Below are 17,913 nucleotides of genomic sequence, written 5' to 3'. Positions count from 1 at the left end.
AAAAAGAGCGACCCTCCAGGTTACCGCCCCTTCTGCCGAGCGCCGCAGTGCGCATGCTCAGTGTAGTAGCCGGTTATGGCGGCGGTGTATGTTTGTCCATGAGGTGGGGGACGCCTGCTATTCTTGCGGTCTGTGACAGAGCGATCCGAGCGAAGCGCTGCCATGGCTGGAGTGTTTGACATTGATCTGGACCAGCCGGAGGAAAATGTCTCCGACGATGAGACTGACGAGGTACTCGAACCGAAGATGTTGAACGTAACAGCGGTAGTTGTCACAGCAGAAACTCTCCACGCACGGGAACTAGCTGTTAGCCTGATAGCTCGCCAGCCACCGCGGGCCTGCTTCTGCAGCTCTCAGGCCTGGTCAGAGCCACTGGCTAATGCTAGTTCACCGCTGTCAGCCTGAAAGCGATCTTGACAGAGCTGTCACTTTCCCTTTACGACTAACAATAGCTCGCTGTGAAATTCACGGGACGCGAACACTGACAGGTTAAAAGACCGACGCTGTCATGTTGGAGTTGTGCAAGCAAAGCCTTACTTGGCCAAAGGTGCTGCAGTGATAAATGTAGCTCAGTGTGCAACAGTTTATTTTGGCAGTAGTGCTACAGAGTGGGTCTGTGTGCAGTTTAAAGCTGGTGCCTGCTCCAACATCACCACGGATACACGCTCACAGTGAACACCGACGATCACCAAAAATGACGTGTTCACATTTGTGCACGTGTCAGACTGTAGAAGCCTTATTCCAGCAAATCATCATCTGCTATTAAAGGACCCATTGATTCAAACAGTACAAAGTACACATGTTTACTTTTACACCATTAAGTTTTACTTTTACTAGATCTCTTGATTCACGCTGGTGATCGTGTTGCACAGGTTGGGCGTCGATTCCATCACAGAAGCAGGAGCCTTTGTAAACAAGCTGGTGGATCAACTCCAGTGGTCTCACCGGCAGTGGCTGCTGTGTGAATGAAATACACGATCATTATTGCTTACTAAACATCTAAGTCTCCATGAAAACATTTATTTCCTTGTCTATGATGTACTGTAATTGATCAGTATTGTCAGTTTCAAAAGAATTAATAGAAATAGTTTCAGAGCGGATAAATATTTTGTGACTTGGTAATATCAACATGAGGCAATGAATATAAACATATTTCTGTGTTATTTATTCTGTCTGTCGAATAATATAAATGGTTAAATTAATTGTTTTCTTATTTAAAAGTTTTCAGAAGTCAGAAATATTCAACTTACAGTGATTATGACAGGTGAAATAAACTTTTTGTTACAGATTTTGTTTGAAATTTGACTTGAAAAATTTATTTCAAAAAGTTATCTAAAATAGTTATGAAGTTACAGGTTTGAGTTATCAGTAGAATGCTCGTACTTAAATTCAGGTAATTGTATCATGGCTTTTGCAAGTTATATGATGGCATTTAAAGCACCTTATCTCCATAGAATTTTAGATATTGTAATATTTTAAGATCAAGTATGTTAAAACAAAATGTTTAATCCCAATGACAAGAAGGAATACAGAGAAGTCCTTATGAGGATAAAATCTTCTACAAACTATTAAAATTCAAAGAAACGAATCAAACTGTCTTTTAAATTCTGGTACCAGTGTGGGTTAATATTTCCTCTGGTACCTGATAGAACAATAAGCTTAATTATATTTTGTGTTTTCTACTTTCCCTTTCAGGCTCAGCTTAATGATATCATGGACCAGTGCAGCGGCTTTGAGTTGTAAGTCCTCCGTTTGTCCTCCTGTATTGAATCTGTTAAACAAGCGAGAGCTCATTGCCTTCATTGTTGTGTCTGCAGTAACATGGACGACTGCGAGAAGATTGAGATATCAGAGGATAACGTCAATCAGGGGACGGAGAACATCAGACCGGAATGCTTCGAGCTGCTGAGGGTTTTGGGGAAAGGTGGTTATGGAAAGGTACAGAAAAAAAGCCAAAATTACTTAACATGGTAGAAAATACATATGTTAGCTATTTGTCTTTTTTAATTTAAGTTACTTTCAGCTTGTTTAAGTTCATTTAAACCATAACATGTTTTCCTTCTGCAGGTTTTTCAAGTTCGAAAAGTTGTCGGAGCTGCAGCGGGGAAAATATTTGCCATGAAAGTTTTAAAAAAGGTAATTTTTAAAAAATTTAATTAAATGTAATGCAACTGTAGAAGAAGTATGAAGATAGAAAAATCAGTTCAAGCAATACTTCAGCACCAGTTTGGCAATACTTTACATGCTCTACAAATACAGACAATGCGACCACAAATGACAGCGGAGTGAAAATGAATTGTCAGTTGATTGGGATAGCTCAAGTGTTCTCAAGTCTCCAATTTATTTGAACATTAAATTACATGAATTCAATGATACTGCAGTTTTTTGCTGTAAAGCTAGCATTAGTGTTTTGTTAATTATTAGCTGAGATTTAGTTTTTTTTATTGTTCTAACTTGAATCTGAAAACGGATCTGTTGTCACCTATATATGTATGTATGTGTCCGGTTTTATTGTTGTGTGTATTTTCCATAATCAATGCTGAAACCTAATCTTATGTAAATGCATTTAGTCAGATGGACACACAGCAGTCTGTAACCTTTGAATGTGACTGTGTGCCTGTTTTACAAAAAGCGTTACGCTGCTTCTGTCTGAAAATACGGGCTGTCCTTGAAGCCAACGGTGGGGTAAGATTTCACTGCTGGTTGGTATCTTGCCATCTGCGATGTGCTGCTGCAGCCCTGGCACCTAAAACTCTCTGCCTCAGCCCGTTCGACTCTTCTTCATGTCGACACTCCCTCTGCTCGTCTGTGACCCCTCGGTGACACGCTGCCAGATTTCAGTCGACGACCTGCAAACTGGCAAGCATTTTATGTCCAGCAAGGCTTTGACAGCTTCAACCTGCAGGCCAGGAAGAACTGTGTTTGAGAAGCATCTCGGAATACAAAATTAGTCCTGACTCGCCCAAAATTCTCAGTCACTCATACAGGTCTGCTTTTAGACTTAGGGGTAAATATGCTGTATCAGACATCAGGGAGCTGCAAAATTCCCTCAAACTCCTAGGAGACACCAGCTGATGAAGAGTAATAAAAGAAAATGTATTGTAGATATTCGAAATGCTCAAACTGCAGGTTATAAATCATCTGATTGACTGTCAACGTGTTTATTCAGATAAAATCAGTAAAAAATTTAAGATTCGTTATCTATGCACCTTGGAACCACAAAAAGACACCTGAGGGTATGTAATGCAGTCCTCCTCTGAAGTAAAGCTCTTGTGATTCTGAGATGCTCAGTAAACACCGGACCAGATCATAGACAGAAGTACGAGCCAATAGAAACGCAGCTTTGCATTAGTAGCTAATGTAGCCAAGAATCCTCAGCCGTACTGTTAGAATCAAAGGAATCCTTGCCTCTGTCTGCCTGATGGATCCATCTGTTTCTGATGCCGGAAGCTCAGACGTCGCTGCTGACAGGCAGCTCTTCAGATTTCTGATTAGAAACGGTTGGAAAACATAAACAGAACCAAAGACGAAGAGTATGTAAAGGAAGGGAAGGCGTTGAACTCTGGACAACAGAGTTAAAACCATTATTCACCGCTGTCAGCGGCAATTCTATGTCTGGCTCTTGACTAATGCTGATATCTTCGGGGTGGGGGCGGCAGGCTATGATCGTACGGAATGCCAAGGACACTGCCCATACCAAGGCGGAGAGGAACATCCTGGAGGAAGTGAAGCATCCCTTCATTGTTGATCTCATCTACGCCTTCCAGACGGGGGGGAAGCTTTATCTAATCCTGGAGTACCTGAGCGGTCAGTGCAAGATAATTCACGCACTGCAGAAGATGCATGCATGCCGTGTCTGGCATCTAAACCTTTTCAAGGATGTTGGGTTGTGTGTGTTTCACACGTTCAACTGTGTTCACATGCAGGAGGAGAACTGTTCATGCAGCTGGAGAGAGAGGGCATCTTCATGGAGGACACAGCCTGGTGAGAGGTGTTCATGTTCATCGTCTCGTTCAGAGTCACATGTCAGGAAGACTTCCTGACGTCGATGCTGAGCTGATGTATTGTACAGCGCTACGCTTTACTGATTTCTGATTGGATGGCAGATGTTAGATTTCAAGTCACATCAAACACTCAGTCTTTAGACACTTTTGTGATGGGTTTCTCTTTTAGTTTCTACCTGGCAGAGATCTCCATGGCTCTGGGCCACCTGCACCAGAAGGGCATCATCTACAGGGACCTGAAGCCTGAGAACATCATGCTGAACAGCCACGGTGTGTACACGTACGAACTGTAGGCCTTTCCTGCAGAAATTGATATAAAAAAAAGTCAAAACAAGGAAATTTCTTTGTATTTAAAGCTGCGGTTGATAAAGCAGGTCAAGAACGGGCTGAGGTTGAAATTATGATAACATTTCAGAGTTCCATTCCCACCTGATGCCTTTCTCCATGTCGTCCCCCACAGTCTTTCTTCCATATTTCTTGTCGCCTTCACTGGTCGTATTACATGAAGGCAGAACAAATATACAGTATAAATCTGAATGCAGGTCTCAGGACCCGCCCCCCTTGCCTCAGTAGCCCCTCCCTCCTGAAGATGCTGATTGACAGCTATTTCTCAGGACTTCTCCCCATATTATGCATACCAGTGTGATGAACACGCCTACTCCTGCCTGTGATTGGTAGATAAATACTCATGCAAGGTGGAGGATTGCAAATGGAGTTATGACCACTAGATGGAGCTATAGGACCCAGTTTGAACCAAAAAATTAACCACCATCCATATGTCAGAACTGTATTTAAATTGATAAAGATCTTATTAAGAGTCAGTTGAGTGTTTGTTGTTTACCTGAACGTTTGTTGTTTTCCTCCAGGCCATGTTAAGCTGACCGACTTTGGGCTGTGCAAAGAGTCGATCCACGACGGCACAGTCACCCACACTTTCTGCGGCACCATTGAATACATGTATGTCACCCGTTGCTCATTTGCTGTGTGTCGCCTCTCATGCTTCCTCTCGTGTCATTAGCGCATGAAATGTGTTTTTCTACAGGGCCCCGGAGATCCTGATGCGAAGCGGACACAACAGAGCAGTGGACTGGTGGAGTCTGGGTGCTCTGATGTATGACATGCTCACAGGAGCGGTCAGTTTTCAAGCTTAATTGATTTACTGTCTTAACATACCATTCATAATTTGGAATATTTTAGCAACTCCCTTCCTCTCCTCATAGCCGCCATTCACTGGCGAAAACCGAAAAAAGACCATCGACAAGATCCTGAAGTGTAAGCTCAGCCTGCCGCCCTACCTCACACAGGAAGCCAGAGATCTCCTGAAGCGGGTACGTTTCTGTTTTCACCCAAAATGAGCTGCTAAATATGAAGTGTGGATTCGTCTGATGTTTGACCGTGTGATCGCACAGCTGCTGAAGAGGAATGCGTCGTCACGACTGGGAGCAGGAGCAGGAGATGCCACAGAAGTGCAGGTGAGAATGTCCATATGCTGAAGTCAGAGCTCTATACTGGCAAATTATACTATTAATCAGGAAGCTTGAAAGCTGTTTTCTGGCTGGCTGCTTACGTTTGATATGTCACAGGCTCATCCGTTTTTCCGACACATCAACTGGGAAGATTTGCTGGCTCGCAAGGTGGAGCCTCCCTTCAAGCCTTTCCTGGTGAGCATCAGGGTTGGATCGTCATTCAGTAATATTACATTTTGAAGAGCGCTGACGGGTTGTGATACCTCTGCTCACATCGCTCCTCCCCACCTGTTTGCCTTTCCTCCATCTTTGCAGCAATCGGCTGAAGACGTGAGCCAGTTTGACTCAAAGTTCACCAGTCAGACTCCAGTGGACAGTCCAGATGACTCGACTCTCAGCGAGAGCGCCAATCAGGCCTTCCTGGTAAACTCTCTGATTATATGTTTATTTAATGTTTTAGCTTTAATCTACCCCTGGACATTCTAGAACCAGTTCGATCTGGATCCCAGATGGTGCTGATTTGTTGTTTTCTGTCTGAGGCCACGAGCCGGTATGTTTTTTCTGATGTGTTTGTTCTCGTAGGGTTTCACGTATGTCGCTCCATCGGTTCTGGAAAATATCAAAGAAAAGTTCTCCTTTGAACCAAAGATCCGCTCACCTCGACGGATCATGGGCAGCCCGAGAACACCCCTCAGGTACGTCCCCGAAAATGGGCTTTTGTGACCAAACCATGTTGAGAAACACCACAGAACACACTTGAATTACTGATGTGTGTTTGAAATATTCAGACCAAGAAACAATGTTGGTTCTGAACGTGATTCTTAAAGATCATTTTACTTAAATTTAACTCCTCCTCTCTTCCTTTACTTTCCAGCCCAATCAAGTTTTCAGGGGGCGAGTGCTGGGCCCGGAGCCCCCTCCTCCACAGCGGCACACCGAGTGTCCTTCAGTCACCTCAGGAGCAGGCCATGGAGCTGTCCACCCTGGAGCAGATGGACATCACGACGAGCTCTGAAGCCTCGGCCCCCCTCCCCATCCGCCAGCCCACCGGGCTCAACCTGGCCCAGATGAAGCAGCAGACCTATCCCGTCGTAGCCAAGAGGCCAGAGCATCTACGTATGAACCTATGACCCGCCGCGCCCCTTTAGGAGAGTTTATTTCTTGACTCTTTCTTTGTTGATATTTTTTAAAACATATGGATGCTAGAGACAATTCAAATCAAAATTGCACATCCGCACACTACATATACTGTCACAGCCTGGGTCAGGAGGGTCCGGGACTCCATAGCGCTATCGATGACGTCACCATCTCATCACTTGACCTCCGACCCTCCCTTTCTGAACCGGACTTCTAAGAGTGTTGAGGATCTGCAGCCTTTGCGTGACCAGAAAAATCAAAGGCAATAACACGTCGCTCGGTACGCATGCGATCCGAAACGCAAGTTGGTGCGGCGTCCAAAGTACGTCTTGCTATTTGAACAAACGCCAGCGAGGAATTTGCTTCCAATGAGAGATTCTCTCAGTTTATCTAAGACATAAAAAAAAAGCTTCCTGGCTCGGAATGAAATTGTATGAAATTACATTATTGGAGAAAAAAAAGTTAATGGCAGACAGAGGTTCTTGTTTGGATGAGTGCAGCTTTATGTCTTAATGGATGCATCAACCGTGCTACTAAACATCAATTATGACTCAAAGAGCCTAAATTAAAAAAAAACACACACAAAAAAGCTGCCTTTTTACATTATTTTGACATTGGTGTTGTGGATGATTTGTAGAACGATTTATTTGATGCGGGAACCGTACATCAGCATCCGCTCTTCAGGCGTGCTACACTGGATAGACGTCATTCAGCATCCATCACCCCCCCCCCCCCCACCATCAACCTGATCACTCCCACACTGGCCTCCTGAGACACCTTGCGAGCCCCACTACCACCCTGGAATGAATTAAAGAGACTGTGGCACCAGTTGATCTGGACACCATCTGCATTAGAGTTGAATGCTCCAGAAATCGTGGGGTGACATTTTCTTCCTCTTGCATCAGTGTTCACTTGTTGAGGGAAGTTTTAGAAATACTGAAAAGCAAGGAAAAGTATAATAAAACAAACACACACAAAAAAGACTGGTGTGGGGTTTTTTGTGCTGTTAATCATTGGTGTGTGTTTCAGGAACAACAGCCTCTTTTTTTTTAATAGGATTTCATTCAAAACAACATTACACCATATGAAAGTCACCACCACCACTGATCCCATGTATTTCTCACCGACTGTCACACTCAAGTATCATTAATGGAATTTACCATGTATAAATAAATGTATGTGGTTATGAGATGAACATGTGAGAGGAATGACTAACATATAAAACAACTGACCTAAAAGCCACGTCAGCGGATTTTAAGACAAACTGCAATAAAGAACATTCTAGAATATGTCAAAGAAAAAAATGGTCATGGTAGAACGTCTGATGGTGATTGTCACGCAGTGGTTTGCTGGTGGTCATTTTAATAAAATCTGACCCACAAAACACAAACGGTGCTGTTTGTTAAGTGTGGCTGCTGGCCTAAGATCAGATGTGTGGGGGGTTGCAAATTTGATGCATGTTTTCATGCTGGTGTCGACGTCCTGCTCAGGGACGGTTGCATTACCCACACGGTAAAGCTAGGGATGCCTGGAAAATTAAAATACAGATGTAATAAAACAAACATTTATTATGGATTTCAGATCGACAGGCGATTCTGATAACATAAGCTGACATGATTGGGTTTATCCAGATGTGTGATGATTTCACACCCCAGCCTTAGCGCTCAGTAGAGCCTCCTGCTGGATAAATGACCTTTCTGTCATCAAGTTAACAGATTCTTTTGCAGGAACACGGAAATATTTTTCTGTCCTAGTTCAGAAGGTTCAGGCATTTTTGGAAATCTTATGGACAGTGTCCTGTTGGTGGAATGAAATTATCCCCCCATAGCTTTTGTGCAGCTCGTTCTTCTTCACCACAGCTTCAATGAATCAAATCCCTATTTGACTTCAGATCATACAGACAATCAGTAGGTTCTACAGTCAGCTATATATTACTGAAATGAATAACTGGCCTGGCTGCATTACTATTCTGAATAATGGTTCATTTCAACTGACGATCACTGAGCTCTGCAGTGAAACTAAAAGTCCTAAATCCTTAACATTCTTTATGAGGCTGAATGTTTACAATTGCAACTGTATGCCTTGGATTCGTTCTTTAAAAAAAAAAAAATTACAACATAAATCAAAATATATGATGAATGTGCAACAGAGAAACAACTAAATGAAAGTAATCAAAGTAAATCATGAAGTTTTGGGTCAATCAAACTACAGTACAGTACAACTGAAATCTTTGAATTCAAGTTACAGTAATATTCTCTGTTTTAAACATTTCTCTGAGGCTCAAACAATATCAAAACTGAGAGGTTCAAACTTTACAAAGAAAACAAGGCACAAATTACATCGGAGGAAAAAACAAATTCAAATAGTTATTTAAATAAAAACACAAATTGTAGTCAAACAGCGATGATAAAAATTCTTCATATCATGTATAACAGATTGGTTGCATTAAACAGCATCAGGACTCCTGGAGATAACTGGGCCGTTTTGATTGGCAGGGAAGGGAAAAACAAGTAAGAGTCTGAAGGGCTGTGTTTGCTGAAGTTCAAATTTTGGGTTTTCTGAATAAAGCGGGTGGAGCTGGTCCGGGACGGATCGGACCAAAGGGGTGAGATTACAGTACAGTCCAGGCCACCAATTGGATACAGAAAAAGATCGGTGGTATGATAATAAATGCTATCACTCATCAACTCTGCACCTCCAGGAGCTAGAGCTCTGATCTTGCAGCCGCTTCATTTTTTTCCCGAACCACACCCACCAAGCTAAACCAAGCAAAACACACACCAGCGACTCCACATAGTAGCCGTCGAACGTTGTCACGCAGGAGCCGCCTGCCTTCTCGCACAGCTGGAAGCAGAACCAATAGAACGATTAGCGTAAGGTGACTTAAACAGTGCAGGTTTTCCCCTCACTGCTTACTTACCCCCACCTGCTCCGCAGAGCCACAGCTCTGACCGACACCCCCCTGACACTCCCGAAAGGTCAGAGGATCCACCATCCACAAAGCCAAGGTGGCGGGCCAGTTTCCACCCAGGTTGGTGACGGTGTTGAGCAGCGTCATATAGGTCCCACCAATGAGAGGGTCGCTCACTTTGGCGTGGAAGGCCATAAGGGCCACGTACATGCTGTACACGGCCACCTGCGTGAAGTAGGGTGATGCTTGTTACCATGACAATCTGATGTTTTATGCTCATGAAACTTAAAGATCGTAAATAAATATCATTATGTTCTCGATAAAAACCCAAACACTCCTTGTGTCTTAAGTGTACCAGATGCTCTGTAACACAGTTATACATTAACATGTCTGTTAATAGACAACAGGTTTAGCTGTTTTTCTGTAAAGCTGTGCTCTCACATCCTCATGCTGACATTAAGCAGGTATAAGGTTCACAACATGCTTGTGGCAATAGTTTAGCATTAGCAACGGGAACAGCAAACACAGACTTCACTGTCTTTTGCTGGTATACTTGTCACAACCCAAACTTAATCTCCTGATAAAACAACAACAGGTCATAAAAAAGAGGAAAAGAACTATACAGAAGCACCACACCTGATGTAGCATGTAGCTAAGAAGCACAATGGCAAAGTAGTACGCAGGATACCCTCCATCTTGCTTCACACTGGGAGTCCACCACACCAGCAGAGCGTATTCCAGCCCTATAAGTAACCTGTAAACACAGCTAACTGTTAGAATCTAGTGTACGAAGTGTGTGCATTGTGTTGTGTTGTTCTGTGTGTCACAACCTAAAGGGGAAGGCAATATAGAAGACATCCAGAGGTCTGGGCCCGGCTGTGTATTTACTGATGACCACAGGTAAAAGGATCTGTAAAGGCACCAGGGGCACGGCGAGCAACGCCAGCTGCTCCTTGGGAACTCCAGCTGCCACCAGCTTCAGACCCGTCACTGCATCAGCAGCAGAGAAACCGATCTGAAACACACGGAGATCTTCAGCTCACAACAGGATATTTCAAAGATGAAACAAATATTGTATCTGCCAAGTAAAGGTCAAGTACTTTTGCAGTGAGAAGCAGGCAACAAAAGGTGAAGAGAGTGGGCATCTTGATCATAGAGAAGAGAAGCTTGTATGTGTCCATGACTCCTTGTGTCTCCTCTGGGACTGTCCTATTTCCTCTCCTGGGATCATTTTCCCTTTTAATGATGGCTACCAAAGTTGTGGAAACCAGAAACACCATTCCCCAAAAGAACAGAAAATCTGCAGAACAGAAGGCATTAAAAAAATGAATAATTATGTTGTAAAACACCAAAAAAAGGATTGCTTTCTCATCTTTGTAGTTGGTAATACCTGACAAAGTGACGATGCCTGTGTCTTTGGGCTCCATCCTGAGGTATTTGTTGCAGAAATCTGCAGACTCCAAAGCTAGAAAGAGCACATTACCCAGGAAGTATCCTGCAGTCTGACCCACGGTGTTACATGTTGAAGCATAGCCTACATTTTCTCTTGACAACATAGTAAGGGCCCAGCCATCCACGGCAATGTCCTTATGAGAACAGAAGATACAGCCATTAAAGAATGAGAGATCAACAGTATGCAGTGCATTTCTCTTCTTGGTTATGTGAATGTAACACCGAGTTTTTGATTGCTACCTGTGTCGCTGCTAAAAAGGCAAGCATAAAGAAGACTGCAGTTAGTGCTGCAACGTTTGGTCCTCCCTCACTGTTCAGCAGTGAATCCACTGTCACGGAAAGGTAGAGCATGAAGAAGCCAAGAAGGTACTGTGTAGGCACCAGCCATGACTTTCTGAAGAATCATGAGGGAGGTGAAGATGGAATGGTTAGTAGGGGGGAAAAAAAGCTAACAAGGTGATTTAAATAGTCCCAAGAACCAATGAGCAAACTCATGTCCTTCTTACCTTCGACCAAACCTGCTGAAGTAAAGAGCGTCCACCAGTGGTGCCCATAAAAGCTTGAGGCTAAATGGCCAGAAAACAAAACTGAAGTAGGCTTGGTCTTTGTAGCTGACATTCTTACTCTGTAGGATCAGAGGAATGCTACCACCAAGTCCCAGAGGAATCCCTTGTAGCACATAAAGAAAAAGAAGAAGCGACACGTTCGCCATCTCGCCCTTAATCCCAGGTAGGACTTTGCGCCTCCTGTCGTGAGGGTCCGACCCTCCAATGAGATTCTCAACTTCATCTTCCACTTCTGGGTCAGAGGAGCTCACCTCTACCCTATCAGTGTCCCTGAACCTGTCAGGGGGGAGGGTGGAACCCACCATCCTTCTCTGCCGTCCGTTCTTATATTTGACCAAATCTGAGTGCTCCATGTTGGAGCAGCGGGCGTCAACCTTGTTGTGCCCTCAGTAAATCTGCAGACAAACGTGAACAGGAATTAGTCAAAGAGAGCTGATCTGATGACTGATTAAATGCACATTTCTGAAGAAGATGAAGCACTGAATTATTGACTATTCATGAATATTGAAAGGAATGTTAGAGAAGTTGTTGGTCTCTGGCCCTGTGTGCTACAGCGCTGCAGTAGGGAGCAAATGACTCATCATGAACATATATTTATATTTGATATATCAACACTCCAATCAAAAAAACATTTCAACACCTGATTAAATGAATAAATTGATTGACCAGGCATTTTCATCAATGAGTTTCTGTCTTCCCTGATGTCAGGGAAACTTTCCAAGATGGCAAAGCTACAATTCATTAGGGCTCAAATTGTGAAATAGCAGTTTAGGGAGCATTAGATATCACTTTCACACATGGATTTGATCCCACAGTCCACACTTTAACCCCACTCTGAAACTTTGTGGGGTGATGAAGAAGACTGCACAGTGGCCCAACTTTCACACCATGAAGCCCCTGGGATTGAACCCGGGGCAGCGTACATGCCACGCATGCGCGCTACTACTCAGCTACATCCCCGACCCTTTAGCATGTCAGATGTCAAGTGAAAATGACAGTGACCACACCGTAGAGTATACATATTAAACATACACAAAGAAAATACATTCCAGTATATTTGATAACACCCTCATAAACAACAGCAAATAATGTATATCAGGTGACATGCGAACGTTTCATGCATTCATGCATACCTGATGAAGCAGACCTCATGCCCAATCTACGAAAATAATGATATAAATTCCAGTAAACGGAAGACCCGTTTTAATTTTACGATTAGTCAATGGAAAATTGTTGCGTAGTGTTAAAAAAAAAATAAACACGTCGAGCACAGCCGTTTACCTATTACTTTAAAATCACATCGGTGAACATCAACACAGACGGAGCAGGAAGAGCGGTGTGTTCAACGTCTAAATGTGTCCGGCGTCAACAGCTGACGTGTCCGTCCTTGACTGGAGGAGGTTCCGCTTCTATGTACGCCCATAAACAGCAGTCAAGAAAGAGCGATATTTCTTCTTTTCCTTTCGGCTTCTCCCTTCAGGGGTCGCCACAGCGAATCAGTTGTCTCCATCTAACCCTGTCTTCTGCATCCTCTTCTCTCACACCAACTACCTTCATGTCCTCTTTCACTCCATCCATAAACCTCCTCTTTGGTCTTCCTCTAGGCCTCCTGCCTGGCAGTTCAAAACTCAGCATCCTTCTACCAATATATTCACTATCTCTCCTCTGGACATGTCCAAACCATCTCAGTCTGGCTTCTCTGACTTTATCTCCAAAACCTCTAACATGTGCTGTCCCTCTGATGTACTCATTCCTGATCCTATCCTTCCTGGTCACTCCCAGAGAGAACCTCAGCATCTTCATCTCTGCTACCTCCAGCTCTGTCTCCTGTCTTTTCCTCAGTGACACTGTCTCTAGACCAAACAACATTACTGGTCTCACCACAGTTTTGTACACCTTTCCTTTCATTTTAGCTGAAACTCTTCTATCACACATCACACCTGACACTTTCCTCCACCCGTTCCATCCTGCCTCTACACACTTCTTCACCTCTTTTCCACACTCTCCATTGCTCTGGACTGTTGACCCTAAGTACTTAAAATCCTCCACCTTCTTGATCTCTTCTCCCTGTAACCTCACTCTTCCACCTGGGTCCTTGTCATAGTTCAAAATACGTACTGAAGTGTACTGGCATCATGCTCGGTGTGTCCCCCACCTCTCGACCCGCGAAAGCAGATTAAGCAGTCAGGAAAGATGAATGAATTATGAATGAACACTGTCGCTGTACGGCAAAGCGGTTCCGGGTTCGAGTTTCGCTCTGTGTTGAGTTTGCATGTTCTCCCCATGTCTGTCTGGGTTCTCTCCGGTTCTCTGGCTTCCTCCCACCTCCAAAAACATGCGCTTCAGGTTAATTGGCCGGTCCCAAAATTGACCGTAGGTGTCAGTGTACGCGTGCGTGTTTGTCCATGTATATGTATGGCTCCGCAGTGCACTAGCGTCGCGCACAGTGTCCCCTGCCTCACGCCCCCAGTGACTGGGATAGGCTCCATCACCCCACGACAGCGGATGAAGCGGGTTTAGACGACGATAAATGAATGAATGGATGGATGGATGGATGGATGAAAGGCCTAAGATTAAAAGAAACAAAGGATCAAAAGAGAGTAGGTTAGTCCGGCTAGGAAGATATGTAGATAAACACATAGATCGTGAGATCAAAAGTGCCAAAACATTTTTGCAGACAAGAACTTGGCATCTGTAGAGATTAAAAAGTCTGATTCCCATTTGAAAGACGGTAAGATCATATTCTTGTCTGTCGGCACTCGTATCTTATAGATGTTAGATATACTGTATGTTTATAGATACAGTATATGTTCTCCAGCTTCCTCCCTATTACAAAAATATACACCTTAGGTGAACTGATCATTCCAAATTTACTGTACATGTGAGTTTGTGTGATGTATTCTGTATATTAAGATATGATCTGGATTCAAGTAATGTTCAATATGTGGCAAAAATTCCTGGGGCTGACAACCAATTCATGACTGTGAAATAAAACCCACAGTAGTAGCATTAAAGTCTATTCAAACTCCAAAGTCTAAAGTATGCTTTTGCATCTGTCAGTATTGTCTGGTATGATACATGAATGTGGATGCAAGATAATAAGTTACTATAAATAAACCCTAAATATTCAACTCGATTATCGACTTGGACGATTCAGAACAATGAGGCATGTGAGGGTGACTCGTGACATCCTCGTTTTGGTTTGTGACTCTGACAATCCAAACTAAAGGACACAAAATGAAACCCAAAACAAAATGTTCCTAAAACATCTTTGGACACCCCACAATCCTTGAAGAGGAGCCATACCCTAGATGAAAAAATCTTTTTTAAAGTTGTCGTTGAGCAGACATTAGCTTACTCATTATTGCATTTAGACGAAATGAATGACGGCACGCTATTCTTTGTGGCTGCTATGAGTGCATGTGAAGCCATTTATCTGAGATGCCATGTGACTACATGCAGGCATGTTTGGATATTGGATTATCACGTAACAAGAAGACCACTGAGAAGCTGCATTTGCAACCAAAAGTTGCAGTCACGGTTATCCAAATGCATTAAATTAAATCCACTGGACTTGTAGAAAGTTCCATCATGTTTAATGATGTTATTGGTGATTGAGTTTATGCTGAAGATAGGTCTGATGATGACGCCTTATTTATGGATTTTGGGATGGACATATATCCACAAAATGGTGTACAGGCGATGGTATTGCAGGCGATTGATTGTTTCCTCCTGTAGTTTCTGCAGGCAATCCACAACCTTCTTTCTGTAGCTCCTGGTTAGGTTGCGCTTCAGAATCTCATAAGTGCTACTGTTACTGAGTAATGACATTGGTTGGATTGAGGACGCTAGCCTCAGAAAGGACCTTCAGCCTTAATTCTTCCGTTAACGATTGGTTGTTTTTCTTGGTGGATTAGCACACGAGGGTTTATGGACATCTTTGAAATTTGTGATCCAATGACCACCATCGACGAAGGTCGTTGGGGCAGCCAGCCGAGCCCTGGCAACATTCTTTGGAATATGAATAGCAGTGACCTCGCCTCACAGAGGTTACAATCCTGATCCCCTTTATTCAGATCTACTCACATTTAGCTATGTTCACCCAGCAGTTATGATCAAACTCGATCTTGGAAATGTTTCTTCAAGCATTTCTAGTACCAGGGCTTCCTGCTTTCCCAAATGAATGATAATCATGGACCTAATTAAAAGTGATAATTGCTTTGGCCCAGTTATTAGTGTGATGTGTTATGTAGTTAACAATTAAATTAATTACATCCATGTTCAGAGGTTCATAGCAGATTATGAAGAAAGTGTGTATTCAGTTTGGGTTTTATGAGGTCTTCCTAGATTGAAATCAATTTTAATATTAAACCTCATTATTTTTGCTCACAATGGGCTCTTCTTCAAAATCTAGTTAATTTTTTAACAGCTGGGAACTTCATAATGTTTAAAGCTAAATAAGAATTACAACATTTGAAGTGGAATTTGACATCTGTCTATTTAACTTACGTCTTTTCTGGGATGTTGCTTTTAAACTTTCATGGAATTCTGTGTGAAAGGTTTCTGAGGGCACAGAACAACCTTTGTGTCGAGAAACACGGACAGTGCAGTTACATGTGGATGTTTCTAGTCAAATAAGGAGATTAATGACTAATTTGTGAGATATTTAATTCACTGGGTTCAAAAACAAACATCTTTGTCTGACATTTAGTCTGCAGGCATTGCTTCCAGAAAATTTTGTGCAGCTTAATAAATATTGATAGTATAATAAAGAAACCATTACAGGGTAATATTAGATCTATGTCTGTGTCACACTACGCTCCTATTCCAGCCATAGCTTTAATGATGACTTGTTTTATTATTTAGTCTGCCAACTAACAATATATTGCTGCAGCATTAACAAAACAGTGTGTCCTTTTGCAAAAGTCACACTGCAAGGTACACAGTGTCAGTGAAGGTGAATCAACTTAAACATGTGATGCAACAACTGCAATGTTGATCGATACAAAAGTAAAACTCACAAAAGCAGGTTTTCTTTTTTTAGAAGAGGATAGTCTTTAAACATGTGAAAAATGATAATATATTAGCTGTGTATCTTTACTGGAATAACACACTCCACTGAAGCCAGTCAATGAGAGTAGGATAAATGGTATCAACTGAATTCAATTCCAATAGCTCCATAGTTTCTAAATCAGGTTTTTAAAAAAGCAGTCAGTTTCAGAAATTCCAGATTTCTCACCTCCACCAAGGAGACAGTCTTTGTCAGCCTTGGATTGTGTGTCGTTTAACAGCATTACACAAACTACTTCACCCATGCAGGACACCAGAACCCATGACTTTCTAGAGTGAATCACACTTTATTTTTTTCTGCTTTTTGAACACTGTAAGATCAGGACTGTTTCGTCAACTGTGCATGGCACGAGTCCCTTTATCTGTAGATGCATCTATCCTATTTGGAGATTAGTCCTACTCAGTATCTTCATCACTGACGCAGTAAATACTGGCTTCCAAGATAATTGGTGGAAGAGAAGGACATGCTAACCACTGAATTTTGAAGCAATTTCATACAAGGGGGTGGATCCATGAGGAAATTTTGAAAGCAACTATATTACTGGTGCACAAGTTAGATTAGGGTTCTATTTAATTAAATGGGTCGCGCTGCGTCTTGGTGGAGGAATACGTTCTATTGAGTGTCGTTGTCTAGGTTTTTATAGTGAGGACTTCAATGTAAAGTTAAACTGCAACATCCCACAACTTGCCCTGACAGTACCCCAAAGGAAGTACCTGACAGGTGCATAGCTTTGACTTTTCAGAGTAGGTCAAAGCAATGCTCTAGCTTTGACCATAGATCAAAGCTAGTGCACAGATAGATCAAAGCACTATCTTTGATCTATGGTCTTACACTGGCCTTCTCCCTTGTCTTTCTATCTTGATCCGGTTCCCGAGTGTACAAAAGTTGAAATTTGACCTTGACCTAGTTTTCTCAAGGTCAAGGTCATCATCTCATGTTCATCCTCTTTGCTGCCCGAGTAATGTGCTTATTGTTTCATATTTCTATCTGCAATGGTTGCGAATATATTTGTGGACACACTAACGGACGAACACTGGCAAGATATAAAATTAAAAAAATTTAAAATTAAATTACAATACATCACTGCCTCGAAGCGGGATGCAAACATAGCAGTTTCTAATAAAGTTACTGACCATTCATTCAGACTGGTTTAAATAATAAAGACTGAGAAACACACAATAAAGAGTAATACTGTGCTGTATGACACTGTTATATCACATTTTCTCTGTCAGTTCAATCCCACTTTGTCTTCAAAGCCACATCCCTGGGGGGGACGAGCGTTTCTTTATTTGACTTTTGCGCTCCA

General features: G+C 42.6%; 2 protein-coding genes across 3 annotated transcripts; one reads left to right on the top strand and one right to left on the bottom strand.

Annotated features, from left to right (window-relative positions):
• Positions 1–61: 61 nt before the first annotated feature.
• rps6kb1b (ribosomal protein S6 kinase b, polypeptide 1b) lies at positions 62–8,695 on the top strand. Its single transcript, XM_068317439.1, has 15 exons — positions 62–231; positions 1,696–1,739; positions 1,818–1,938; positions 2,068–2,136; positions 3,660–3,807; positions 3,927–3,984; positions 4,174–4,274; positions 4,871–4,961; positions 5,047–5,137; positions 5,225–5,332; positions 5,414–5,476; positions 5,588–5,665; positions 5,786–5,893; positions 6,053–6,165; positions 6,345–8,695. Exons 1-15 carry the CDS (start codon positions 163–165, stop codon positions 6,598–6,600), a joined length of 1,518 nt encoding a protein of 505 aa, XP_068173540.1. The 5' UTR covers positions 62–162; the 3' UTR covers positions 6,601–8,695.
• Positions 7,597–12,882, bottom strand: slc33a1 (solute carrier family 33 member 1). 2 transcript variants are annotated; one of them, XM_068317438.1, is made up of 9 exons: positions 12,818–12,882; positions 11,477–11,931; positions 11,211–11,364; positions 10,909–11,104; positions 10,619–10,818; positions 10,349–10,533; positions 10,155–10,272; positions 9,528–9,743; positions 7,597–9,451 (listed from the first exon to the last, which is right to left on the bottom strand). In XM_068317438.1, the coding sequence occupies exons 2-9, from the start codon at positions 11,887–11,889 to the stop codon at positions 9,284–9,286; spliced, it is 1,650 nt and encodes a 549-aa protein (XP_068173539.1). In that variant the 5' UTR covers positions 11,890–11,931; positions 12,818–12,882; the 3' UTR covers positions 7,597–9,283. The 2 variants fall into 2 exon arrangements, with proteins under 2 accessions (XP_068173539.1, XP_068173538.1); XM_068317437.1 differs by having other exon boundaries at positions 12,670–12,845.
• Positions 12,883–17,913: the final 5,031 nt, after the last annotated feature.

This window comes from Antennarius striatus, chromosome 6 (assembly GCF_040054535.1).
Source record: "Antennarius striatus isolate MH-2024 chromosome 6, ASM4005453v1, whole genome shotgun sequence".
NCBI classification, from domain to species: Eukaryota; Metazoa; Chordata; class Actinopteri; order Lophiiformes; family Antennariidae; genus Antennarius; species Antennarius striatus.
This window is presented reverse-complemented; position numbering and strand designations above follow the sequence as displayed.